This window comes from Penicillium waksmanii, assembly GCF_028829765.1.
Source record: "Penicillium waksmanii strain IBT 27052 chromosome Unknown utg000001l:1.0-4852451.0:1.0-4856178.0, whole genome shotgun sequence".
In the NCBI taxonomy this organism is placed as follows: domain Eukaryota; kingdom Fungi; phylum Ascomycota; class Eurotiomycetes; order Eurotiales; family Aspergillaceae; genus Penicillium; species Penicillium waksmanii.
In genome coordinates, this window is record NW_026643248.1 from 1,072,213 (window position 1) to 1,097,406 (window position 25,194).

A 25,194-nucleotide genomic window follows, 5' to 3' on the forward strand; every position below is an offset into this window, starting at 1 on the left:
ATCTTCTTTACTTTTCGAACTCAATTTACAATGTACTATCTGATGATTTAAATATTCACAGTAAACATTATTTCGGCTTTACTTCGGTCGGGATTGAAAGGATCTCAAAATCGAGGCTGTGGGTAAAGGGTGCTCGGAGGCGTTTCAAGATCACCCAAAAACTAGAACCTGTCTCACCATGGTACACTGTTGAGCCATGGTGACGGTTTATTTTTTAGTACCTAGGTATCGATCAAACTGAGGATCGTTTCGAGTTCGTCCGAATGTTTTATTAGGTCGAATATGTATGAATTCCCGAGTTTGTGGGTTCAACTTGAAGTTCCTGGCTTTGGATACTCGGAATCCACGATAAATGGTGGTGATATATCTTAATACTCCAGGCATGAGCATAACGGAAATTCCCCAACTACTCATTTATGGACTCACTTAGCGGTATCGGATTTTCCGAATCATTAAACATTGCCTAATTATATCACCGATTTATTCAAGACATAATTTAATAATTCATCTATTCACCGACTCTACTGCTTGATTTTGAGACAATAACCATCCATGATCATTGCCGGGGTAGGCCCGATACGGGAGCACACCGAAAGTCTCACCAAACAATCTAATACTTCAGCAACCAAGGGCACATGGGCTTATTATTGGATATTGTTCAAGCCTTGGTATCTATTGATTTTCGGCATTCTCGGCGGGCCAATCTTCATCTTCATCCTCAATCGTCCGCCCTTTATATAAGCGCTCCCATCAAATTCGCAGAAACAGCTGAATTGCCCCTGGATTGCCTGCGTCCAATATCAGAGACGCGCAGAGGCACCGACTACTAGTACTATCTATGGATGATTTGAAAATTCGCCATGGTGATATGAACCGGTTTTACTTCCTCGCGTGGTTCGAAGGCTACTAGTAGTACGTTGATTGCTTTAAGGTTAGTGTTTCCATCGAATAGATAAGAGGTGATGGCTTGGTATGCTTTTAGAAGTTGGACGTATACCGTCATCTGGAAATATAGTGAAATATAGTTTTGGTCTGAACATCACAGCATGATATTTCCCCAACGCCAACTCTAGCTGATAGTGTATATGCAAATAAAAGAAAAGGGGACAAAACGAGTAAATAAGTAAAGTAACCCACTCCTCCCCGAAAACCCAAAGAATTTTTATGCATCAGAAATCCCAAAACTCGCGCAAAAACGCAGCCGGGCCCGAATCAACACCCCCATCCTCTTCCAACAACCGGTCCGTAAAGATACGCTTGGGGATCTGGTACTCCACAACAGGTGTCTTCCTAAGCACACGCTCTCCCGTCCCAAGATCAGACTCCACCATACCCTGGTACGTGTGGTCCAAAAAGTCTTCCAGGTTGTACGCCTGCTTGGTGAACTGTTCGGAGATAATGCGCGCGATGGCGGCGACATTGGGGTGGTAGTGAGATTGGAGGGTCTCGATTTCCCACAAACTGCTCTCGATCGCGTTGGTGCGGGTGGGATCTGATTCGTTGCTATCAAAGGGATCGTCCATGCCGTATTTCTCGACGTCAGCGGCAACGTCCTTGTCGCGGATTGTGCGGTGCATCATGAATGTGCAGGTTGGGTGGTCTTTGAAGATGTTGTACATGAATGGCACGATGACGACGATTGCGGAGGGGGGTGCGTTGAGCGCGAGGCGGGAGAGACGCTTGAGGAAACTTGCTACTAGGGTTGCGGGAAGATGGGTTGAGGCGAGGAAGGTGTTTAGGAGGCGGAAGAAGCGGGAGCGGTGCTTGGAGTGGAGGAGGTCGGCGTCCAGGAGGGAGTAGAGTTTTGTGTAGAATTGCGGGTAGTCGAGGTTCTTCTCTTGGATGAGGTAGAATAGACCGGACAGGGCGAGGAGGGAGGTGGCGCCGCCCACGTTGTACGAGTCTGTCAGGAAGTCCATGAGTAGCTCGGGTCGGCTGAACCAGGGCTCAATGTTGTGGACCATGATGCGGAGGAGGTTCTTTCGTTGCGTTTGGGAGAGGTTGTTTCGCAGGATGGCGAGCCATGCTTCCTGGGCTCGCTTCTTGTGGGCGTTGACGGAGTTGAGCTGCTTGGTTTTGGTCTCGCGGGGGACGAAGAAGGATTCGAATTCGTGGTCGGCGGCGGGGGCGTCGTCGCAGGAGGAGAGGATCGAAACGAGAGTATCAAGGGTTTCGGGACTTCTTCGCACGTCGGCATATTCACTGCTTGATGGTTAGCAAGGTCCAGGGCATTTGGTGGGTTGCCAATTGAGGAGGGGGAAATGAACATACGCTAATTGTACGAATGTGAAGAACCGCACATCCTCGAACTCTTTCACGAATTTGGTAACAAACTCGGTTTGAAGATCCTGACCATTGTTCGCCTCGACGACGGCCGCGAGAATATCCTTGAACAAGGTAGCCCAAATATTGTTGTCGGCACCGGGGATGTGGGTGATGCGCTCCTTCACAAGACGCATGGCCAGCGTCAAAGCGGTGATTTGGGAGGTAGGGTCGGCCTCACGCATGATTGCCATCAGTGCGCGCTGGTATTCCAGACATCGCTCCTTCAACCAAGCAACAATAATCTTCTCGTTTTCAGCGGCGCGGTTGGATTCGGTCAAATTGCCGGCGGCAATGAGTCGACTGAAGACTCGACACAGAGCGACGGCGACGGCCAATTCGGGTTCCTTGGCGGAGGGTTCGACATTTAACATGGAAATCAAGGTCGCAATATTGTTATAGTGTTTGCGCGACTCGGTAATCTGATTTTCGAGCTCTTGGATTTTAGACAAGGTCTCGGCGAAGGTATCCTCCTCAGCCACGGCACGACGCTTGGAAGGGGCACCTCCATTTTTGACAGATTTGCGCTTCTTGGATGACTCGACCGGCGCAGGCATTTTGAGGAATGGTCGTGAGTAAATAGCTTGTGTCAGCCTCTGTACTCCGAGTCTATCTCAACCTGGCGTGATCCCGGAAGCACAACTTTTTTTTGATGCCTCGGGAGATCGGAAGGGGAGATTATCCGTAGGAACCAACTAACCCGAAACGGATTAGCGTGTGCAAACCAGAGAGGTCGGAACGGTTAGGAAAGACCTCAACTCCTCTCCGTTCACCCACTCTCAACTCCCTTTAACCACTATCCTCACAACAATGGCTTCGCGTCTTGCTAAGAGCGCCATTGGTACGCTACCCTTTTCACCATTCGCCACTATCTGCTACCAGTTACTAACTCTCACCCCCCAGGCGCCGCCCGCCTGCGGCCGACTATCGCCGCCCGTGTCCCTGCCGTCACTGCCCTGACCTCGACTCGCGCGGCCTCCAACGTCCCTGCTGAGGAGCCTTCCAAGAAGGCCCAGTCCATCCTGAATGCCGTCCCCGGTAACTCTCTGGTCACCAAGACCGCCACTCTCTCCGCTGCCGCCGGTATCTCCATCGCCGCCATCAGCAACGAGCTCTACGTGATGAACGAGGAGACTGTCGCCGCTTTCTGTCTGCTCTCCGTCTTCACCGCTGTGGCCAAGTACGGTGGTCCCGCTTACCGCCAGTGGGCTGAGGGTCAGGTCCAGAGGCACAAGGATATCCTGAACGCCGCCCGTGCCGACCACACCAGCGCTGTCCAGTCGCGCATCGACAACGTCAAGGAGATGTCCGGTGTTGTTGAGGTCACCAAGCAGCTGTTCGCTGTCTCCAAGGTAAGATTGCTATAACCCTTTTTTCTTGATGTGCTTGGTGTGGATGAGGGGATGGTGGTTCTGTCTGTTCCTCGGCTTTCCGTTCCAACTCTCCTCTCTCCTTGGCGCTATCCGCAGACCCGATCTAACCCCTTGTCTATAGGAGACCGCCCAGCTCGAGTCCCAGGCCTACGAGCTTGACCAGCGCACTGCTCTGGCCAGCGAGGCCAAGCAGGTTCTGGACTCTTGGGTCCGCTACGAGAGCCAGGTTAAGCAGCGCCAGCAGAAGGAGCTCGCCGATTCCATCATCGGCAAGATCCAGAAGGAGCTTGAGAACCCCAAGGTTCTCCAGCAGATCCTGCAGCAGTCCGTTGCCGATGTTGAGCGTAAGTGATTCGTTCCCGGGATATCTGTTGATGAAGTCAACCTCGGGGTATCCTAATTGCTAATTCTAATTTCCCTTTTAGGCATCATGTCTGCCAAGGCCCAGTAAATGGACTCCGGTAGCTCCGTCGGCTGTAGCCATCGTGTACAAAACTATAGGGGCTATTTGCATTTGCTGAGTTAGATTTGCAATACCATTACCATTTCCTATTATCGACACATCGTCATGCCGGGATGCACCTCCGATGGAGAAGGGCGAGTGCCAGTGCCAGTGCCAAGAGGTGGCCAGATCTGCCGTAGTAGACCTCATATAGTGATTCAGCAGAGCTGAATATTCTCAGTCATTGATCCCAAGTATCTAAATATCTACGTATCTACCATGTAGCTACTTCTCTGTAGTACATTCATAAATCACTGCATTATTCTGTCTGACGCCCCGCAGGCTGCAGGGACCAACGCCGCCAACAGCCATGTGGGACATGCATCGAACTATACTAGTAACATCACTCTAGATACTCCGGATACTCCGGATCCTAGGATAGTATCTAATCTCGATCTCGATCTAGATTCAGATCTCGAAAGTATCCTCGGATGTAAAACAGAATCTAGCTTCGCCAAGCTACTTATATCAGGGTTACATGTAAGCGCCATCACCCGCAAGCACAGCCCCGGATGTTCCTATTTGAGGCTGACTCTGCCTGGGGAACTTCTGGTAATCCTTCAATCTCCGAGTCCTCCTCTTTCTTTCTTTCTCTCTTCCTCTCCTGTATACTTTCTCGTTTCTTCATCCTTCCCCCCCCCGCCCCTCTGTATCTTATTTCTTCTCTCCTCCCTCGACTCCCCTGCATCCATCGCATTTCCATCGCATCACCATCACCTCCACACGCCGAGCCACCAGCATGCCCTCACTCAAAAATATCCTCCATAAGCGCGACTCAATCTCAAAAAACAAATCCCCCATACCAACCACCTCGCCCGAGGCAATCCCAACTTCTCCGCCACCCCCCGAAATCACATTCCTCCGCTCCGATACATTCGGCCACGAGGTGATCACCCCACCAGTATACCCCGACCACCACGATCATCATCAAAACCAAAACCAAAATCAAACCACCTTGAAATCCGACGACCCTCCCAGCACACCAACAACCTCCTCCCCACGCCGCAGTTTCCAACTCTTCCGCCGCTCCTCCTCCGCCCGCTCCCTCTCCAACAACAACAACCCCTCACCTTCCTCACCATCCCAACCACCGCGCCGAGAACGCGGCCTGTCAAATCTACTCCACCTAGACCACCGCAGCCGGAGCAACTCGCGCGATTCTTCGTCCGCGAACATCCCCCAAGATCTCCCACAGATCGAAGACGAGCAAGGAGATGAGCGGGAGCAGGAAGCGCAATGGGAAAAGAGAGCTACAGTGCTAGTGCAGAAGAATCCGCATTTCGGCCCAACGTCGCCGATACATTCGCCAACGCAGTTGAGACCTGGTCAGATGCCTAGATTCGAGGAGTTCTACTTCTGTCGGAGATCAGCAGGATGATGTATGTTCTTGTTCTTGCCCTTGCCCTTGCGATTGCCCTTGCGATTGCGATTGTTGTCTAAGCGCTGTGGAGATAGGCGTGGAGAAGATGGGCCGTGCTAGAGCCAAAGCTAACCCCAATTGTTGTAGATCAATATCCAGGAAGCGATTCGATTACATGAGGCCGGTGGTAAGTTTAGTGATGCATCATGCTCAGAGGGCTGATGTATTCATTCCGACTTCGAAAAACGCGACTGATTCATTCCTTCTTTCTAGACCTGGAACGATCAACCAAAATGTTCGGCCAATTGGCTGATCCCAATGGCACAAATAACCCTCTCAGCCAAGTTCTCTACGGACTAGCACTACGGTATGACATTCCTTCCTCTCCATTCCATTATTCCAAAATCCGTAAACCACCATACTAATCCCTCCCCCCAGACATGGCTGGGGTTGCATAAAAGACGAAACACGAGCTGTAACCTACCTCTCCGCCGCAGCCTCCAACTCCGCCGATATCGAATCCGAAGCACTCCGCGCGGGCATAAAGAAAGGCGGTGCCGCAAAGGGCGAGTTGGTGCTCGCCATCTTCGAGTTGGCGAATTGTTTCCGGAATGGCTGGGGCGTGGAGAAAGATCCCGCTGCTGCGAGACAGTATTATGAGACGGCTGCTAATTTGGGAGACCTTGATGCGATGGATCAGGTGGCTTGGTGTTATATCGAGGGGTTTGGGGGGAAGAAAGATAAGGTTAGTTTAGTTCAGTGATTCCATGGGAGCTCTTGCGTTAGGGTATCTGCTGACAATTCCGGGGTTAAAGTTCAAAGCGGCGAAGTATCTTCGACTATCGGAGAAGAATGGGGGGGGCCTACGGTTGGTAATTCATGGTATGTGTTCATCCTGTTTCTGAGAGGAGATTTGATTTGAATCGTGTCGCTTATCTGATCTTCTTTTCTTTTGCTTTAGGATCTGGAAAGAAAAGTATAATCCGAAATGATCATGATGTGATGGTTGTGATTTTTGTTATAGTCTGGACATATTACTCTACGATTTGACATGTATGATGACTTACTTTGATATGATGAGCAAGCTGATTCATTTAATTGTATGTACGCTTTTATGAAGAATGGTATGATTAATGTACCACGGCATGATTAATACTAGTATATCCATGGATCCAGGTAAACGATTCCAAGGTTTCGTTCCAAATAGGCAAGAGTGCTAGACCTTGAAGCTTTCCAAGGTTATGCACCGCAATAGTCTTGAACGAGCCAGAGTAGGTACTGGTAGCATTGGAACAAAGTACGTACTAGTAGTACTAGTAGTAACTGTTCAAGTTGCTTTATTCTTCTTTCTCGCCAATATCCATTGTCTGATGTGGTTCTCCTGCGAAAATCGACGTCGACGCCCAGGAGGCAGGCCATGCGAATGTCTGCTGGGCACACAAATCTTTTAGATCCTCGTCGGAGACAAGGAGATCCACAACAGCGATGAAGATATAGGCCCCTATTCCCGTAAATATATGCCACCTGATTCAACTTTTTAGTGTCCCAGCGTATTAAAGAAGAAGGAGGGGAAGGAGACACGCACCAGCCATGAAGCTCCAAGAAAAATGCCCAAGGAAGACCGATTGCTTCACGCGCTGCTGTCAAGAATCCACAGGCCCACTGATCAATCAGCCAAACCCAGAATCCAAGAATGAAGATCGCTGTTAAAAAAAACACAAGTTAGCTTGAGTGATGATTAGTTCGTAGGATTAGATTGATCAACCTGCACCGAATCTAACCATTCCCCAAATCTGACGCCGGGTATCTGATCCCTCTATCGTTCGGCTCTTGACGAGTCGTACCGTTTGAGCCCCGATTATAGCCACAGAACCGACAAATGACACTGAATGGACGACCAGTTCATCGGTCATCACGTGGAATGTTACTAGCAATAGCAGCAAGGAGCTGAGAACTGTAGCAATAATGGTAGAGTCTCGGCGAGTGGAATTCGCTGTCAAGACGCGATGTAGAACTGGGGTTGTAGTGAAAAGCATTGAGAGGTCGTCCACTAAAGACACAATAAGTGGATGAATAAATGAGCCGGGATGGTGTACTTAGTTGTAGTAGTAGTAGATGATGCGGGGAGGAGGGTACGCACTCATTTGGGTGTAGTACTTCAGACTAAGATGGAATGAAAACGAGCATATCCCAACTGCGATTAAGCCCCAGTATGGCAGAGCACGTAAATAGTCGCTGTAACCTGATTTGGATTTGTTCGCTTTCCCTCGCAATTGGTGTAGCCCGTAGATGCCGTAGATTACTGAGTAAGTTAATAAATTAGAATTAAAAATCTACATAATTCTTTGCTGTGTGGATCTTACCGTAGATGAGATTGGTCAAGCTGTTGATGAATTCTGCGATGTATCTGCTCACAGCGTAGTCTGCCTCGCAGAAGCTTTGTCGTGGTCGTCAGTAACTGGAGAAAGGTAGAGAGGATGGGCATGCTTACTTGGCATGCGAGGTTGGGGGGCCCCAGAAAGGATCTGCAGAGTCCATGGTGTTTATTCTGATGTTTTACCGAAGTGCAGAACTGCAGTACGAGTATTTGAGAGACGGAAAGGTAAAGGTGGGTAAAAAGCACACGTTTATGTACGGATTGCGTGTCGAATTGGCCCCGACTCCGTGTCCGGGGCGGTCAAAAATCTCGATGTAATCATTTTTTGATGTCAAAAAAAGGCTATACTTTGAAGTAATATTTGATGATCATTCTTATCCTGTTTTGCAAGGGATTGATGGAGGTTATAAGGAATTTCTTTACATTTTAGTAATTTTCTAGATAACATGTAAAACAAAGGAAAGCTCCCTGCATGACCAACGACCTGGCACAATTTTGGAACCATTGTTTTATTCAAAATAACCTGTCTATTTCCCCTGGTGATAAGGGTTAAATGCCCAACATTTACTCCGTAAACTTGAATAACATGACTAACCCACTCCCAGGAATTGGTATTTTCTTTTCTTAATCTTTTTTTTTTTTGGTTCATTTTGTAGTCTTTGCACATATACTCATATAAGGTGACTTCGACATTTCCTTATCACATATCTGATCTAGGGTCACTCTCAATTGTCAAACTGGAGTCATTTCCCCAGACATGGGTTTTTCTTCAAGAGAGATATTGAAATAACCCACATGTAGATTAGGACAATACTGGTGCTACCTTGGTAGTATACTAGCTTATAGTTATCAGCTAGGGAAGGCGGATGTGCCACAGAAAGGGTAGTAGGTGTCAATCTGAGAGCCGCCAAATACAGACCCCTTGCGTTACATTTTTTGAACATCCCATAAAACGCGATGTTGATTGGACCCTCGCCGTTCCCAAACACTGTCGTACGACTTCACATGCGTGCCGCGTATGTACTGCGAATCGGCCAGGGGGTTCCAAGCAAAGACACTTGCACGAGATGCGCCAAGGCAGAGGCCCCTTTTCATCGTGTGTGTACATGATCTCCACCAATAAACCTATTTTCGACGGCGCAGGCCAACTGTGCCTTCAACAACGGCGCCAAAAAGTGTTCTTTTCGTATACGATTTCTTCATTCCAGGTTATTGCTAACTATAACAGGTAAACAAGGTGTACTGCCCGACTTTATCCTTGCCAATCTTGAAAATGTGAGCCCGGGTCACCGGTTGGTCTGCCAGGCTAAGGCTGCTGCTGCTGATGAGGTCTCAGCCAAGAAGAAACTCGATTCTGCTAGTCAAGCCGAAGTCAGGGCTAAGCGCCGTTCTGTTGACAGGGTAGTCAAGCCAAATTCCAATAGATAAGGGACTACAAGCCAGGCTTCAGTGAGTGTGAGCAGGGCTTTACAGCCTCCTGCTACCTCTTCTAAGCTGCCCCCGTTTCAGAGCGAATTCCTGAGGTCGTCGTTCACTGATCCTTGTTTCTTCGTTCGGCCTGGTGAATAGGACTGGCATCATTTTCGATCAATCTATCAGCACATGTTGGAAATGATCAATCGGCTCGATACGGTGAAACTTCGTTTGTCTAGGCATCTCCTCAACCGCAATCAGCTTTCTGCGGAGGGGGCGCCCAGTAACAACAGGTTTTTTGACGTCGATAACCCTTCAGTTCAAGAGGCGCCCAGGAACTCTGTTATTGTTGTTGAAGAGGATCCAGCGAACCCTATAGTTCAAGAGGAGCCCAGACCGCATGACGGTCTTCATGGCATCTATTAGGTAGGTCGCAGGGTCACCTACGCCAACCGCTACCCCACGAGCGCGCCGGCATCTGATCTCACGTGCCCGGTGGAATAACATTTAGCCCGGACCTGTGGCTGGTGCTGGGGTATCTTGTCCGGCGGCATTCATGCGAAAACAGGGCGCAATACGAGGTGTGGAAACCACGCCAAGGAAGAGGGGCTGTGGCAGGGATGTTGAGGATCGAGCGAGTCTCGAATTCGAGGAACCTTCATAAGCCCGTCATTTAGCTCTAGTCTCAGTTATTTAGCTTTCAAGTTACCTCTGACTACTGTACATATTCATTCTGGGTCCTAAGGGTAACTCCTAGTTACTAGTTTACCTAGTATACCCCCAGACGTCACTCGGGACATTCAAGGCATGGGTTTAGCTAAACCCCTATTGTTCTATCTATTCTCATTATCTATCCTCCCAAGTCCGTCTCTTTCATACGACTATGCGTCCTATTCCAAATCTAACGCTGTGAGAATTGACTCGTCTCGCACTGTTCTTGCCGGTCCCCTCACGACAGTCTTTACGCCGCCTGCATCGTGCTTTACCCCCCACACAGTTGCTTATTATGGCTATCCATGGATAGTACAGGGCTTTGATGGACCCAATGGAGACGATTGCTCCCCTGAAAGCTGGAAGTATGATCGGTACTTTAGTCCAGGGCAGTGTCCTTCTGGGTATAAGGCTTGCACGCTGCCTACCGAGACGCAGAGGATCGTAACGACGGAAATGTGCTGTCCGACGTGAGTTGAATTTCTTCCCTATTCTCTTTCACTGAAAGGGTCTTTCTTTTGTTTCTCTCCTCTTCAGCAAGAAATGCCCATCCAGTCCTCGGCGAAACTAACTCCATCAGTGGCTTTGACTGCGTGGGACAAGACTTATGCTCCAAAACATTCAATACTCCAACCCGCATCACCTACACAGACTCGACTGTCTCCACTCAAAAGGATATCTATGGAATCAGAGCTACCCCCATCCAGATTCGTTTCGAGGCAAGTGACTCGACTGCCGTTCCTATTCCGACCGAGTCGTTCAAATTACCAGAATATACCGCGCCCAAGAAGGAACTCAGTAAGAGAGAGAAAGCTGCTATTGTAGCTGGGTCGATTGCTAGCGCCGTATTGCTCGCTTTGGGGGCTTACTTTGGATGGAAGTACTGGAAACAGAGGAAGGAGAACAGTGCCAGTGCTCTAAGAGATTATGATCCGCCGCCGCCTTATACGAAATAATAAGTAGAGTACGAGACATCCCACCAATTTATCAATAGAGCTATGTTTTTTTTTTCCACAGAGAAGGGTGAATTTCAGGGAAAGACAGGGTAAATATTAATGACAGTAGACCCTCACGGTTCAAGTCCCGGGGTATAATTAGTATGTATCTTCAAACCTAAATACTAAGAACGAAAGACAGAGTCAAGCAGAGAACAATAGAAACCAAAAGCCATTCTATATCCCAAGGTATCACAAAATAACAATGAAACAGCGTACACACGATAGCACCTCACACAAAAGGCACCATATCACTCTCCATTTTCTTTTTTCTTCAGACACACAGCACACACCGGCACAAAGCCGCCACCATTTTAATTTAAGCCCATTTGCCCAGAAGAGCCATGATACCAGCACCGAGCAGCAGCGAGAACACCATAAAGGTCAAACGCTTATCATCACGAGTACGGTGGGGATCAAACAAGAAGTCACGGGCAAGCAATTCCACCAAACCGGTATAAATCAAAATACCCGCCGAGATCGCATCCAGCACTCCAGAGACGACATTCGCAGTATACGAGCCGGGATTGTACGTGTTGCGCACACCCAGACCAATAGCGATGGAGATAGGAGTAGTGAGTCCATACGCGGTACAAAGGAACCAGGGCAACCAACTTCCCTTCTTGAAGGGGATAGAAGACATTCTCGCGCCAATACCCAGACCTTCGAAGGACTGGTGGAAGACGAGAACGGGATAAAGCGAAGCAAACTCATCGCCCGAAACACCAAGATTCAACCCGATAATAACAGAGTGGAAAATGACTCCGAATTCGAGGATCAGGAAGGCGGCAATTTGCTGACGGAAGGAGCGCTCGACGAACGAATCGTCGTCGTTCGATTGTTCTTCCAATTCACGCATTAGCTTCGCATCATCGCTGCGAGCGCCGTCCTTGTCGAGACCCGTTGCATCCTGGGACAATCCATTGGGGTTGACGTGGACATGGTCGTTATGAACAGCAACACCCTGCGCCATAATGGGCTCCGGGTCATCGCGACAAAGACCATATTTCTTCTCAACCCACCGCTCCGCCCCGAAGTCCATGAGGAAAATTATCATCAACGAGGTGAGCACGATGGCAGGGCACCAGGAGTATAGGGCCCAGTTTCCGGTCATACCGACGCAACTGGCGGGTCCTATTTCATCATAGGCTGGGTCGAGGAGGTGGATGAAGGCTGTTGCGACGATGACGCCGGCACCGAAGTACTTTGCGAATAGGTAGACGTAGAGAGGGATGCGGAGGCGGGGTACCCGTTTTGCGACGACGGGGAAAAATGTTGCTGCGCTGGATACGACTAGGATCACGAATATGGCGGATATACGTGCGCCTGAGACGGCCGTCGTATTCATTGCCTTCGGCGTTCAGGTAGCAGATTAATTCTCTTTGGTCGACTTCGTCGAGGTCGACGTTGTGTGGGTCAAAAGACATGATGGGTGGTTTGAGTTCTTCCTAGAGGAATTCAGAGTGTAGGACTTTCCTCTGAAAGGGTTCGTGGTGGTGTGGTTGGGCTGGATATAGGAGAAGAGCCTGTAGAACAAAACCCTAACCAGCGAGGATGATTAAAGACCACGAATATGATCACGAAAGAAGGTCAAAAGAGGAATGAACAGTATGATTACAAGGGAGGGATCGTCCGTGCCATTTTATAATTGTCGCAGACGAAGAAAAGAAAAAAGAAAATTCGTCCTGATTGCCTTCGGAGCCACCGTGGAGGACCTTGGGAGTTGGTGGCAGCCCATCGAGTGGTTCCGGAGGTTTTGGCCCCCCCGATGGTCAGCACCGATCAATTCTCATGCGAAGCGAGACATGTCCAGATTAATTAAGAAAGAGTTAGTCCTTCGGATTCTTTTTCTTTTTCTTTTTCCTTTGCTGTATCGCATCCATCTAGATCTGTTGGGTGGTTGTTGGACGGGCTGCAGTATCCCGCACCGCAGTGCAGCGCCTGGCGCGCTTCGTGGGAGGAACCTGCGGCCAAGAACAAAACGTCAGATCTCTCCAGTCTTGGTCAAAGCTTGGATATGTGCCTCAAGCCTTGGTCTGATGCATGTAACAATGGAGAAAGCCGAGTCCAAGACCCTAAACATCTCGTGAGTGATTGGACAAGCCCCCCCCCCCCAGTCACCACGATTTACTCCCCAAGGTCCTCGGCCACAACGTGGATTCCACTTTCAACTGACGGACGTATCACTGTGATGAGGCTAGTTTGGTTCAAACTCTCCGAGTAAATGGCCATTAACCAAGCTGGGAATATGAGATAGGTGGTATGAGGTTCCACCTGGCGATGCTGATGTGCTAGTACAATGTACTAGTATCGACATCCACAAGGCCAAGCATACTAAATGAGAAGGTGAACAGGAAAAGGACAATAGTGGGATTTGACGAGGAAGAACGGAAAAGAAAGGAAAGGGGAAAGACGGGTTCAGCCGCCATATCTCAAATTCTTTTTGGAAGATGTGTCCGAAACCTAGGTCTCGATTCTCGATTCTCGATTCTCATCGCATGTTCATGGGTCATGTTCATTGCATGGTCGTGACTTCATAATATTCGTTCATAACATTCGTTCAGTTCAGGGCGTCGCCGCCTCCACAGTGGTGTTTAGTAAATAGTTAACGCATGAAGAAAGGAAATGAAAGGTCCAAAGCCAAGGCTTGCAATTTCAACTTGGCAAAGCCAAGTCGAAGCCAAGTTGGCCAAGGGGAAAAGCCAAGTTCAGACAAGGCAAGACAAGGCAAGACAAGGCTGAAGAAGAACAAGAAGAAACCAGAAACAAAACCAACCCTCCTCACGCAAGAAAAAAAAACAAGTCAAGAACAAAAAATGCCAGGGTCAAATCTTCATAATTTCGTTATCACATGGCCCGTAAATATCCTGATTCATTTCAAGGAGACGCTCTGCCAGGGAGTTGACGAGCAAGGGGGCAGGCATTTCTCTCCCTCTCCCTCTCCCTCTCCCTCTCTGTACACAAAACCAGCCCAACCGAAACCTTTGCAACATCCAAAGTCCACTATCATGTCATGAAATGAACAAAAGAAAAGGGGGAAAAACAACTAAACCACAAGACAACCATAAACCGCAGTGACCGCTCCCTGCCACGCTATCGCTAAAAGAAAACAACAACCAAAGACCAGAACATGCAAAAACAAACTCCAAACTCGCTAACAAAGACAGCCGCTAAACACGAAGCCACATGAAGATAAGAGGGGGAAAACACAGTGAGTAGAAGAAACAAAATACAAGAACACAAAAGAAACACCGCGTGGGTCTATCACGCATCGCGAGAGAGCCATTGCTGGCTCCTGTCGTTTTCATATCAGTCCAAACCAATGCACCCGACCGAGCCCCTTCCATCCAGACATCTCCCTCCCAGTTACGGCGAGGGAGGAAACTTGACAGAAAGATTGGCCTTTGGATCAGATGTCAATGAGGACAATCAAGCAGACGCAAAACCAACCATCTCCTCCTTAACGGGACCTCCATACTCGTGCACCATGCGACGGAAATCCCGAATGACTTTCTCAGGAACACGGTCCCACATCAGCGATCGCGAATACACATCCGATGACGCGCCCATGCGATGCTGCGCCGCATTACTCCGCATCGCGGCCAGCGCCTGCTGCAAATTCGATGGCTGCTGCGGCTTAAACGCCTCGTCGTCAAAGGTAGTCAGCTGATTGTACTGGTCCGCGTTTAGCGCGAAAACCTGTGCGCGCTGCTGGTCTTCTGTCGGCATGACGAGAGTGTCATGGAGCTCGTCCAGAGTCGAGGAACCTGCCTGCTGAGCCTGAACCTGAACCTGCGCCATCGGTCCCATTTCCATGGTTGGGATGGCGGAGGAGGAAGGGCCAGAAGGGATGGATGTGGGGACTTGGCCCTGGTTTTGTACGGCGCTGAACTCGTTTGGTGAGGACGCTAGCACGGCTTTGAGCACGTTTGCTGATTCCGCTCGGTACTCTTCTGAGAGTTGGGGGAGGGATCGGCCGGGGATGGAAGAATTGTTCGAGGCGATGTAGGCGCCGAAGAGAAGACACATGTAAAAGGCGTTCCAGCTGAACGGAGTGGCGGATTTTTCGCTTCGCTCCGAAACCTGGAGGGCTTGTTGCTGCTGTGCTGGCGTTGGCTCGTGCATGGAGATACCGTTGCCCATGTTGAAGTCTTCCCATGGGTGGTTCTCCATGGACAGGTTCTCGAAGCCGGTGAAGTCGGCGTGGGTGTCGACTTGTTTCGGGACACCTCGCTCGAGTTTATCGACCGTCTCCATCAGAATATTGTTCTTCTTTCGCAGCTCGGCTGTCTCGAGGGTGTGCACGCGGATCATTTCGTTCTTTTCGATATGAAGACTCTCCAGATAATGGGTCATGTGCTGCTGCTGGTTGATCCACTCGGTCTTCTCGCGAATCAACTCGGCCTCACGGCTCTGCAGCTTTGTCACCATATCCTCGAGGTGTCCGATCGCATTGGTGAAATGTTTCTTCTCTTCCTCCAACTTTTCAGTGTGGAGCTTCTTCCGCTGTCGGGAATCCAAACTATGCAAAAGTGGAGTCAGTAACGAGACAGTCGACTGGAAGGTCAGGTGGGCTATGGGATATCACTTACGCTGCCTGGCGGTTCCGAAGCAGTCGCTTCTGTTGCTTGAGTTCCTTGATCTCATCCTCGTTGTTGGACTTGCTGATAAGATGGTCGATATTACTCAGAGTGCGCTCGGCTGGGATTTCAAAGCGAGCGTTTTTCTTGCGAATACCATCTCGACGCATCGTCAAGGGTGATCCATTCCGAAAAGCGGCACTCTTTGACTGTGCAGCAGCGTCTGCCAAGTCCATAGGCGCCGGCATCCAACCCTGGCTTGACTGTGGTGACATGGCGACTCCACCCGATGGCGCGAAGCCCATTCCTCCGCGGTATGAGACAGCACCCATGGGCATAGAGTTGACGGGGCCAACGGCACCTCCAGAGAAGGGAGCACTTGCGGTGCCCTCTTCGGATGGATATTGGTCATAAGCAGTGGGTGTACATGAGCCGGAAGCCGTGCGGGACAAGGCCCAACCGGCGGTGGGCTGTGTATACGGCTGGGGACCATCAATAGGCATGAAAGAGGGGTTAGCCGAGTCGAGGACAGACTGCCCGAGATGCGAGGTTGGTCGAGACTCGGAACTGGCGCTGGAGTAATTGGACCAGACGGAGTTGCGATGTGAAAAGGCATTTTGAGTATCGTACGAAGCCCGTCGGGGGTCGGCGAGCCCCGGCGAGGTCGAGTCGAGGATCTTGTCGTCCAGTACACTCATATCGTCCTCCTCAGGTGGCACGTCTAATGATGAAGGTTGTTGGTAATAGTCGAAGTGAGAATATCTCGCCATAACGAAGAGGCGGTGTGTGTGGAGGGGGTGGGGCGGGGGAGGGGGAGAAGAGACAAAAGATAGAGATAGAGATAAAGATGAATATATAGATATACAGGGGGGGAAGAGAAGAAGAAGAATAAGGGGAATAAATGTAAGGATATGAAGAATAAAATCAGAGGGGTGAAAGTGATAGTGATGAGATGAATGGAGATGGGAGAATGTTGCAGGAGAACACCCACTTAACAACCACGATCTCGCTGTACCCTGTATGTATAGTTTACTCCATACACAGTGTAAATGTCCATTCTCTCTGTACGAAGTACTCTGTATGCTGCTCGTAATGTACCGCGGTGTGCGCGGAATGACCTTCTCCTTCATTGGCTGCTCTGTCCCTCTTGGGCAGACCTGCATTTCTTTCCTGACCCTAGACGACAGAGAGACTCCCCACTGTCCAATGGATGGTCGATCTCCGTAGCCTATCGACACTACTGGTCTGTGCTTGTCCACCTTCTCGTGCCCCTCCCTTCCAATCGTTTCTTCCATCGGGTGATTCTGGCCTTCTAGCCTTCTAGCCTTCTACCCGATCACCCAAAACCAAAACCGCATACCAAAAATGGATCACTTCAGTACATTCATCCTGTACTTCTCCATCTCCGTGTAATTCAGTCCTACCATGGTACTCGAACGGGTCCGGCCCGCGATCCACCCTGCGGTCCCACCTCCAGAAGCAGAAGCAGAAGTAGAGCAGAAGCAGGGCGGATGCAGATGCACGGATCCTGCACTGATCACTCGTCCCCTCCGGATGACGCTCAGCTCGACCCCTGTTCGATGCTGTACCAGTGCGGGGCAGCATCATGGTTAGGTTATGATCATGATCATATTGATGATGCCATCATCAATGCAAACCGCCTACCCGCACAACCAGATGAACTGAACCGAACCAGACGGCTGTCAGTCAGTCAACGCGGGGGGGTTCAACACCCAAAAATCCCACGATATTCTACCATTCATTCCGAAACACTCCACTATAACCAAATTCGGTCTTCACTTTCTCCGTTTGGTAGATCAGCAATGCCGCCCTGCCCTCTGCCCATCTCCTGACGTCGCGACTCGCGAGCACGCTCCCGCTCGGCGTCAGCCCCTGGACCTTCTCTGGGGGCCGGAACTGGCTATTCCCTGGTCTATTCGTCTATACTTAGGCTGGTTTGGCGCCGATGATAGGTTCTCCCCGAGCGAGTCGGCGTTTCCGTGCGCGGGACATCGGTTGCGATCTGGCGGTGAAAAGCCGTTTTTATCCAATTGAGATCCAGCCGGCATCGGCTAACTTAGTCATGGACTCGTTTGATACTGAGTATTGGTATTCCCTCAGTATTCAGTGTACTCCCACGGGGTAAACAGAGTACATCCATGTACTTCGAGGTACAGTATTGTAGAGCCGCTGACCTACATTCGCTTTTGTCTTTTTGCGTGGTATCGGTATCATATGAAAACTATTATATTTCGGGGTATGTCTCGGGTAGGTCATCTATCCCAGCCTCTGCATACATACTATTCAATATTCTATGCTGTGCTATGCTACATCTACCAGCAGATCGATCTATACAGCAGCCCTGGCGCAACTGCAATATCATTTCCTCTGAATGAAATGCACCGTGACTCACTCTCGCTGGGTCTACCCGCACTCCACGCTCTGGCAGCTCCACCGATCCAGCCCCGCGGCGTCAATCCTGCCCAACGTCCCTGAAACGTTGCCGCCATGTACGGTATCCTGTAGCCTCACTTTGGCCCGCCGATGGGGGCTCCCTACCTGATCTGCGCTCCACCGTGCATTGGGCACATGCTGGGCCCAGAGTCAGACAGAGCCAGAGGCCAGGGCTGCAGGAGATGGATGGATGACATGAAGGTTCCTCGATCCCACCGTGGAGTATGGAGTACGGAGTACATGATACATACATCCACAGGAGGAGCCTATCTCCTTAACTGGGTTTCCGGACCGCTTCCTATAGGCGGTTTCTCTCCACTTTACTTGTTTGGCTGCTTTGTTTTTCGTTCGTGATCGTGCTCGGGATGGGGCAGGTCTGCTCCTGTAATTTCTATTTCTTTGACCGCTTGTAGTATTTCTAAGCTGGGGGGTCGAGCTAGGAGTCTGGTGAGTGGTGAGTCAGTGCTGGATCTCTTTCGGGGTTCTTTCGATCATCCTGGTAGAAAAGATGGTTCTTGGGGAGAATTTTGCTTTGGATGCGTTTCAAGGCATGAAGTTTGTTTGCCTGATATCTACTCTGCTCTGATGTTTACTCGTACGAGTAGGAAAAGAATCTCTTTTCCGGAAATTTTCCGAAGGTTTACTTGTCGATTGAATGTAATTCAAGTTCAAGTTGATATAGTTACTTTGAATCTCTCTCAGTCAGCCCATCTCTGGCCTTGTAAATGTTCATATATTATATTGTATTCTCCACTTACGCATCCTATAATCTCAGGTGAGAATATTCAAGAGAGTTATCACAGATTTCTTACTAGACAAAGGGCCTTTCCACACAGCCCAAAGATATACCCGATTTCGTTATCGTAATAGTAGCTACGTAGCTCTACACCTACTATATCCCACCGACGTCAAATTCCCTGAAGCCTAATATTTCACGATAATCCCTTTGAATATCCCCAATATCATCTCATTCTCCATCCATCTACCCTAGCGATCCATCACTCTGGAAATCTCACCTCCGCCGCGAAAGGGCTTGAACAATGACTCGGATCATCCCATATCACCCCCTAAAAGGGAACTCAAGGCAGACTCGAATTTACCCGCACCCGAAGCCATAAAAAAAGCATCTGCCTCGCGAATCGCGACCAAAGCCCCCCCTTCCCCCCCTCCTTCTCCCCCACGGGACCATCACAGCCACTGGCAACAACTCAAACCCCCGCGAAAATAAAAAGAAAACAAACGCAAAAAGCGAAATTTCCAGCCCAAGCCCCCACGCCCATGAGACATATAATCCAACCATATTCTAGTAAATGAGAGACAAATACCTATGTATGCCGGTGCATGACTACTGGTACTATTATTGGTAGTTATCAGGTGGTTAGGCCGGCCTTTCTGAGTCCTAATTCCTTGGATCCAGGTCTGAATGGACCAGATCAGACAGGCTGACGAATATGCTAAGATCCGCCTCGATTTGGGTTAAAATATCCCCCGTGGTCAGGACGGACTTCCGGAATACTAATACAGATACTGGGGGTTGATTAGAATACCTGCCCAGCGCACTTGAGCTGAGCTGAGCTGAGTACTATGCATAGCTTTACCTCGGATGATAGATCAGACCTAGATCTACATAGACCAAGCAAGCCGAGTAATTCAGCAAGCCTCAAAGACCACTTTTTGTATCTATTTGATTATAGAAGAAAGAGCAGAGAACAACCCTGCCAGCTCCAACGCAGAGAATCGTGAGACCTAGCTAAACACTACTGTAAACATGAACATGATCTACAAACCTACTAACCAACTAACTACGTAGCCACTAGCACTAGTACTAGTATCATCATCCCATCCCGCACTGCACTGCAGTCACGCGCATATCGCGTCCAGACAAAAATGAAATCACAAACCTTAGTTGCGAAGTACATACATACATAGTAGTTAGTGGGCGAGCAGACTTCCCGGTCCCGGGTACCAAAGTATGCGCTTGAATTGACGAGGGGATGATCGGTGCAGATTTCAACTTGAGGCACCGGCTGAACTGAACTGTCAGCGGACATTTGCTGCGGCTGGTATCACTATCACATCACGCATTTATTACCTCGTGGACTGTGTACATTCTATACAGTACTAGTAGGATTGGGTACGGTCGAGCCTTGTTCTTTGTGATTTTATTTTTGGCAGTTTTGAGCTATGGTGTTGGCCCCAAGGGTCTACTGTGCAGTAGATACTCATAGCGAGATTTTCCTAGGGTGGTGGAGGTACAGGTGCAGGATGACTCGGATGGGTTAGGTGTCTATACTCGTACTGTAGACCTTGCTGACAAGATGAAGACAAGGACAGGCCGTCTACTATTTTCATGGATACCTAGCCTACTGGCTACGAGTTAAGAGAGATAGTACTAAATACTTCATATTTCTTCTTCTCATTCATGCGACATGTTCAGAGACTGGGTATAATCGGATCGTATCCAAAGTCCAAAGGCCATGGGGCGGGGGAACGAAAAAACGAAAAACGAAAAGAAAAAAGCAAGAATAAAATAAGGGAAAATGAAAGAGAGGGGGGCGGAGGGGGAAGGGGAGAGGTAGAAATGCCTCCAAGACATCTATATCCGTCAACTACAATCCCAGCAGAATCGCGCCATTTATAGCACGTCCGCCAAAACTAAACGTGGATGAAGTCCTGTTGGTTCGACGTCTCGCCACTATCCACACCACCAAGTAACTCTTCCGGCTCATCATCGAACTCATCCGAGTCAACATCATCCGAATCAATCGCATCATAATCCTCTTCCTCGCTAGAAGGGTCAGAATCCTCGTCCATGCGATCACGATCTGCGTTCTGCTCAGCCTTCGCGGCCGCAGCCTTGCGAATCTGGCCCGCGCGATCAACATGGGGCAACTTGCACCGTTTCTTGTGGCAGACGCCAGAGTTTGCGTAGTCTGGACATTCGTGCACATGGCGCTCGGCGCACTCAGCGCCCTTTTCGCAGTATCCTAGCGTTGCGAAGGCGCGGCAGACAGGGGCTCCGGGGGTTACGCGAATATGCGCATAGCGGCAGGAAGGGTTGGAGCAACGGCCTCTAAGGAAATGCATACAGAAGGGGGAGCGGTGGGGCGAGGGCTCATGGGAGAGATCACAGCTATTACCTGCTGGGCATTCACCTGTTTGGAGGAAATCCTTGCAGATGGCCACTTTGCTAGGGTCGTGAGTGTATAGACATGAAGGGCCTTTGTAGCAGGTGCCTGTTTGTTGAGAAAAGTGAGGTCGGTTAGTAAATTCAATTCAGCGACAAGGTGGTTGGGGTTGGGTTGGCGGAGTGAGTGGTCCGTCGGAATATAAGATACCGGTCGTTGTGAATCTCTTGCAGAGGTCGTCCCGCTTTTTCGCGGGGTTCGGGGTTCTATGTCTGTGTTAGTGGGTGTTGTGTCGGAAGCTCGTAGATTTGAGCTGTGCTCACTTTTTCGAAGTCACTGCGCCGAGACGGTGTAGGTTGCCGTTTTTGCTTCGGACAAAGGCCACACCCGCGACGGTGACTCGCTTCGGGGTGGTGTTTGCGGTGTTCGGATCATCTATTATGGGTAAGCCAATTATGGGCGAAAAGATGTCATGATCCCACGTACTTGATATCCGAATCAGCTTGCTGCCACCGCGCGCAATCTTGAACGGAACATCGTTGACGAGAATCTGGTGGGCGGCGGGCTGCGCAGTCGCGGGGACTGATGGAGCGCCCGCAGGTGCAGTGCCTTGGGCATAGCGAAGCACTTTCGTCTGTTCACGCTCAGCTCGTCTCAAAGCTTTCACCTTTCGAGTCTCTTCCATAGCCTTGGCTCGGGCTTGAGTTTCTTTGTCATAGACCGCGGAGTTGATCAGTTGCATGTGGCGATCACGTTTAGCAACCCACCCATTAGAAGTTGTTGCGGGGCGCGTCTCGCCATCATTGTCGCTTGCAGGGCCTGGCGAGGACGTTGGAGTTCCGTTTGAGCTAGGAGCATTGTTCAATACCAGCGTACGGTGCCGATGCGGAGCTACTGGGCGACGGCCTCTGCCTCGAGAGTAAGGAGCCCAACCCGCGTGGGAAGGGGCATGACGCGAGACATGCTGGGGCTGGTAGGAAGAGGCAGGATACGGCTGAGACGACTGATTCTTGTGCTGATTGATACGACCTGCGCGAACAGTGAGTACGTGCGTGTATTGTCAAAGTGAACCGAACGAGGGCTTACCTGCGAGCTGACCGATGCGGGCCAGCAAATCCTCGTTCTCTGTCATGGTATGCTAGAGTTAGGGGGGGATTAGTGAGCACGAAGTAAACGAAGAAGAAAAAGCGCTGAAGCTTGCGAGTATACAAGCAAACAGCGACAAAGACCAAGTGAAAGCTGGAGTTGAAGTGGTCTAGCAAAATTAAGAGTCAAGAGTCAAGAGTCAGCTTGGCTTGGCAGTGACGATTCGCGCTTTCCAGCCGTTGGTGGCGTAAAATATCACGTGACCCTGGCGCAGAGAAGCGACGAGGACCTTTTTAGAACTTAGAAGATCAGGGCATTCAATAAATTTTTATTTAGATTACTAATGCATGTCCTGAGTTAATATAGCTCTAATATAGCTGTCTCATTTTTATTGAGATTTTGAAGATCTTTCAAGACCACATCTCGTAGCTATTAGTTAGTTAGTAGTTACTACTAGTACTACTTAGTAGTTAGTAGGTAGTGGGCTGTTTCCGAGGTTTACCACCATGACTACTAATTCAAGTTATCATGGATTACGGTGTGACAGTTCCTTCGAGTCCTATACTAGTACCTACTAATAAAAGTACTAAGTACTCTACTGTTAGTACAAGGGGTATGTTGACCATATATGTATTAAGCTATGTATAGCCCCTGTAATCTAGTACAACGATAACTCCTTCAGACATTTTCGAACTGCACATCATCATGGTCCGTAACCATACCAGAAGGATCATCATCCGAGTCAAAGTTATCCCCGGGAGCCATCTCAGCCTTGACTGCATGGGGCATCTGGGCATAGTTGGTCTGCTGCGCTTCCGGCTTCAACTCCCACGTCATGGCAAAGTCACCCGACTTGACCAGATGTGCGACCATCTCCAGGGTCTGTTTGAGATAAGCCTCAGGCTGCATGAGCTTGGCCTTGAGCGCCTTAAAAGGCCAGTATTGGTACTCGCGGAAGCATCCAAAGATCCTGTCCAGCAGCTCGTTTTGAGGCATACGCGTGTACTTGTTTTCCTGGGCCTTGGCCTTGGATGGTTTCGTTTGTTGCTGGGAGGAATGATGTGAGCTGGTATATTGGGGAAAGAAAATAGAAATGGACAATACGTACGACGAATGCACTCTGGGCCGTGGGGAGAAGATGGCGCTCCTGTAAGATCTTGTTGGGGAGGTTCTTGATGAACATGGTTTCTTTCTTCGGCTTGAGAGCCTCCAGGGCTCGCTTTTCTGAGATCAGTCGGAACTCCTCGTTCTCCACCGGGAGACAGTTGAACTCCTGGCTGGCCTGTCCGACAAGAGCAGTGTGTTCTGAATGGCTTGGTTAACATGGGTCTCCGGGGAGGATGGCTGGCAAAAGCTGTGGCTAATACATACTGGGTATGGTCTTGCGCACATAGGGCTCCCATCGTTTGCCTTGTTCCCTCCTCCGTGCGTCACGCTTCTGAGCTTCATAAAGGGCAGATCGTGTCTCTCCAAAGGTGGCCATGCGATTCTCCACGCCGGGGATGTCCTTCTCCGTAAAGACATAGGTATTTTGAGTCATGTGTGAGGCATTTGTGGAAGTAACGGTTTGTTGTTGGAGGGTATAATCTTTGGGAATTTCGCGGTTGTCTGGTCGGTCGTGGAGTCGCAAGCTAACCTTTAATGCGGAGAGCAGAGCTTAGTAAAAGATCGCAGTATAACCAAAAGAGAAGAGAAAAATTCAGATGTGTTGCTCACCCGCTTGATATCATTTGGGTCTGTAGGGTTTTGTTCTATCCTCATTGTTCCAACCTCAATCTCTTCGTCGTCGTCAAGATGCGCCCAGTTCTCCCATAGCTGCCGGGGAAGGCGTGAGATCCATACGCTCTGGCCAGCTAGGGAGAAGTCAAGATCTCCAGCGTCTTCGTAAAGGTCCTCGTCATCGATGTCATCTAGAACGGCGTCCTTGGAGTCGGGGTCTTGTTTGATGTACATGGCATCCGGGTCTTGCTTGACCTGGGCCATGATGGAAGATATGGAATGGGTGAGGAATGGATAGCAGGGTAAACGTCTTGACGAGGAGGAAGAGCGGTGATATGCGACTTCGATCGAAAGATTGACCGAGGGCAGTGGGTGTTCGTGGAGAAAGGTGGTGGTGGTTGATAGCTGGGATGGACAATGAAGATCCGAAGTGATGGCGCGCGCCACTTGCGGGCAGCTTCCCCGACCAGGCAGAGAGTGGACTAAAGTGGAAGGCGGTGGCGGACAGGCGGTTCCCCAGTAATTTTTCGAAGACTCCTGCAATCCGCAATCCTGCAAGTTAAGGTCATTTCAAGTTTTAACTTGATATCCACCTGTTGCCGGCTGTTCTTACTGACAATGTTTGTTTATTTATGAGGGCATGCAAGTACTGCTCTTTGACTCTACTCCGCCTATATCTTGCGGAGTAGCAGAGGGTCTGCTGCTATCAGAAAACTAACCCACCCTAATCCTGGAGTCCTAAAGTAGAGGGAATACCAAGGAGTATAGCAAATAAGGCTGCTCAGATCTCTAAGCTCTTTGCCCCTATGGCCTAGTGGTATGGCATCGTTCTTATGTTGTTTATCCTTTCTTGAGAGGAATCAATATGAACTTGGCTAGCGAAGTGCCCCGGTTCGATCCCGGGTGGGGGCATTCTTTTTGTTTCTGCTATATACTTGATCTATTTCATACCTATTCATCGTACTCTACTATCTTCATGCTAGTTTTTAATTGACTCTATATTTGATCTTTTTACCTGCTGGTAGATATCAGGTAGCCAAACCAAGCCATTTCTAGTAGTACTTTGATGGCGGCCGCCCTGCAGGACCACCGTAGCTCCCACTTCACCAGCTCCGCCAGCTCTTTCACCTTCACATTCACCTCCCCGCATTCCTCTCCCCTCAACACACCTCGC

At 49.7% G+C, this 25,194-nt stretch overlaps 10 protein-coding genes across 10 annotated transcripts; 4 read left to right on the forward strand and 6 right to left on the reverse strand.

The window, feature by feature from the left end:
- Nucleotides 1-1,169: 1,169 nt before the first annotated feature.
- On the reverse strand, nucleotides 1,170-2,879 carry noc4 (ribosome biosynthesis protein NOC4; the record flags this gene model as incomplete). Its single annotated transcript, XM_057259601.1, has 2 exons — nucleotides 1,170-2,202; nucleotides 2,272-2,879. The coding sequence occupies 2 exons, from the start codon at nucleotides 2,877-2,879 to the stop codon at nucleotides 1,170-1,172; spliced, it is 1,641 nt and encodes a 546-aa protein (XP_057127433.1).
- A 253-nt stretch (nucleotides 2,880-3,132) lies between these two features.
- On the forward strand, nucleotides 3,133-4,146 carry atp4 (F1F0 ATP synthase subunit 4; the record flags this gene model as incomplete). Its single annotated transcript, XM_057259602.1, has 4 exons — nucleotides 3,133-3,163; nucleotides 3,226-3,674; nucleotides 3,817-4,039; nucleotides 4,121-4,146. The coding sequence occupies 4 exons, from the start codon at nucleotides 3,133-3,135 to the stop codon at nucleotides 4,144-4,146; spliced, it is 729 nt and encodes a 242-aa protein (XP_057127434.1).
- Nucleotides 4,147-4,936: 790 nt separating this feature from the next.
- N7481_000384 (tetratricopeptide repeat protein) lies at nucleotides 4,937-6,320 on the forward strand (the record flags this gene model as incomplete). The annotated part of the gene is made up of 3 exons (XM_057259603.1): nucleotides 4,937-5,522; nucleotides 5,831-5,924; nucleotides 5,996-6,320. The coding sequence occupies 3 exons, from the start codon at nucleotides 4,937-4,939 to the stop codon at nucleotides 6,318-6,320; spliced, it is 1,005 nt and encodes a 334-aa protein (XP_057127435.1).
- A 574-nt stretch (nucleotides 6,321-6,894) lies between these two features.
- N7481_000385 (ceramidase) lies at nucleotides 6,895-8,095 on the reverse strand (the record flags this gene model as incomplete). The annotated part of the gene is made up of 6 exons (XM_057259604.1): nucleotides 6,895-7,081; nucleotides 7,143-7,260; nucleotides 7,323-7,607; nucleotides 7,698-7,859; nucleotides 7,921-7,994; nucleotides 8,049-8,095. The coding sequence occupies 6 exons, from the start codon at nucleotides 8,093-8,095 to the stop codon at nucleotides 6,895-6,897; spliced, it is 873 nt and encodes a 290-aa protein (XP_057127436.1).
- A 796-nt stretch (nucleotides 8,096-8,891) lies between these two features.
- N7481_000386 (uncharacterized protein) lies at nucleotides 8,892-9,362 on the forward strand (the record flags this gene model as incomplete). Its single annotated transcript, XM_057259605.1, has 2 exons — nucleotides 8,892-9,030; nucleotides 9,163-9,362. 2 exons carry the CDS (start codon nucleotides 8,892-8,894, stop codon nucleotides 9,360-9,362), a joined length of 339 nt encoding a protein of 112 aa, XP_057127437.1.
- A 792-nt stretch (nucleotides 9,363-10,154) lies between these two features.
- N7481_000387 (uncharacterized protein) lies at nucleotides 10,155-11,014 on the forward strand (the record flags this gene model as incomplete). Its single annotated transcript, XM_057259606.1, has 2 exons — nucleotides 10,155-10,528; nucleotides 10,639-11,014. 2 exons carry the CDS (start codon nucleotides 10,155-10,157, stop codon nucleotides 11,012-11,014), a joined length of 750 nt encoding a protein of 249 aa, XP_057127438.1.
- Nucleotides 11,015-11,372: 358 nt separating this feature from the next.
- N7481_000388 (Zinc-regulated transporter 1) lies at nucleotides 11,373-12,480 on the reverse strand (the record flags this gene model as incomplete). The annotated part of the gene is made up of 2 exons (XM_057259607.1): nucleotides 11,373-12,336; nucleotides 12,374-12,480. 2 exons carry the CDS (start codon nucleotides 12,478-12,480, stop codon nucleotides 11,373-11,375), a joined length of 1,071 nt encoding a protein of 356 aa, XP_057127439.1.
- Nucleotides 12,481-14,482: 2,002 nt separating this feature from the next.
- On the reverse strand, nucleotides 14,483-16,403 carry N7481_000389 (putative bZIP transcription factor; the record flags this gene model as incomplete). The annotated part of the gene is made up of 2 exons (XM_057259608.1): nucleotides 14,483-15,575; nucleotides 15,646-16,403. The coding sequence occupies 2 exons, from the start codon at nucleotides 16,401-16,403 to the stop codon at nucleotides 14,483-14,485; spliced, it is 1,851 nt and encodes a 616-aa protein (XP_057127440.1).
- A 4,339-nt stretch (nucleotides 16,404-20,742) lies between these two features.
- On the reverse strand, nucleotides 20,743-22,347 carry N7481_000390 (CCCH zinc finger protein; the record flags this gene model as incomplete). The annotated part of the gene is made up of 5 exons (XM_057259609.1): nucleotides 20,743-21,323; nucleotides 21,426-21,481; nucleotides 21,539-21,650; nucleotides 21,702-22,244; nucleotides 22,302-22,347. The coding sequence occupies 5 exons, from the start codon at nucleotides 22,345-22,347 to the stop codon at nucleotides 20,743-20,745; spliced, it is 1,338 nt and encodes a 445-aa protein (XP_057127441.1).
- Nucleotides 22,348-22,979: 632 nt separating this feature from the next.
- On the reverse strand, nucleotides 22,980-24,284 carry N7481_000391 (transcription factor IIF subunit TFG2; the record flags this gene model as incomplete). The annotated part of the gene is made up of 4 exons (XM_057259610.1): nucleotides 22,980-23,348; nucleotides 23,410-23,606; nucleotides 23,673-23,937; nucleotides 24,018-24,284. The coding sequence occupies 4 exons, from the start codon at nucleotides 24,282-24,284 to the stop codon at nucleotides 22,980-22,982; spliced, it is 1,098 nt and encodes a 365-aa protein (XP_057127442.1).
- Nucleotides 24,285-25,194: the final 910 nt, after the last annotated feature.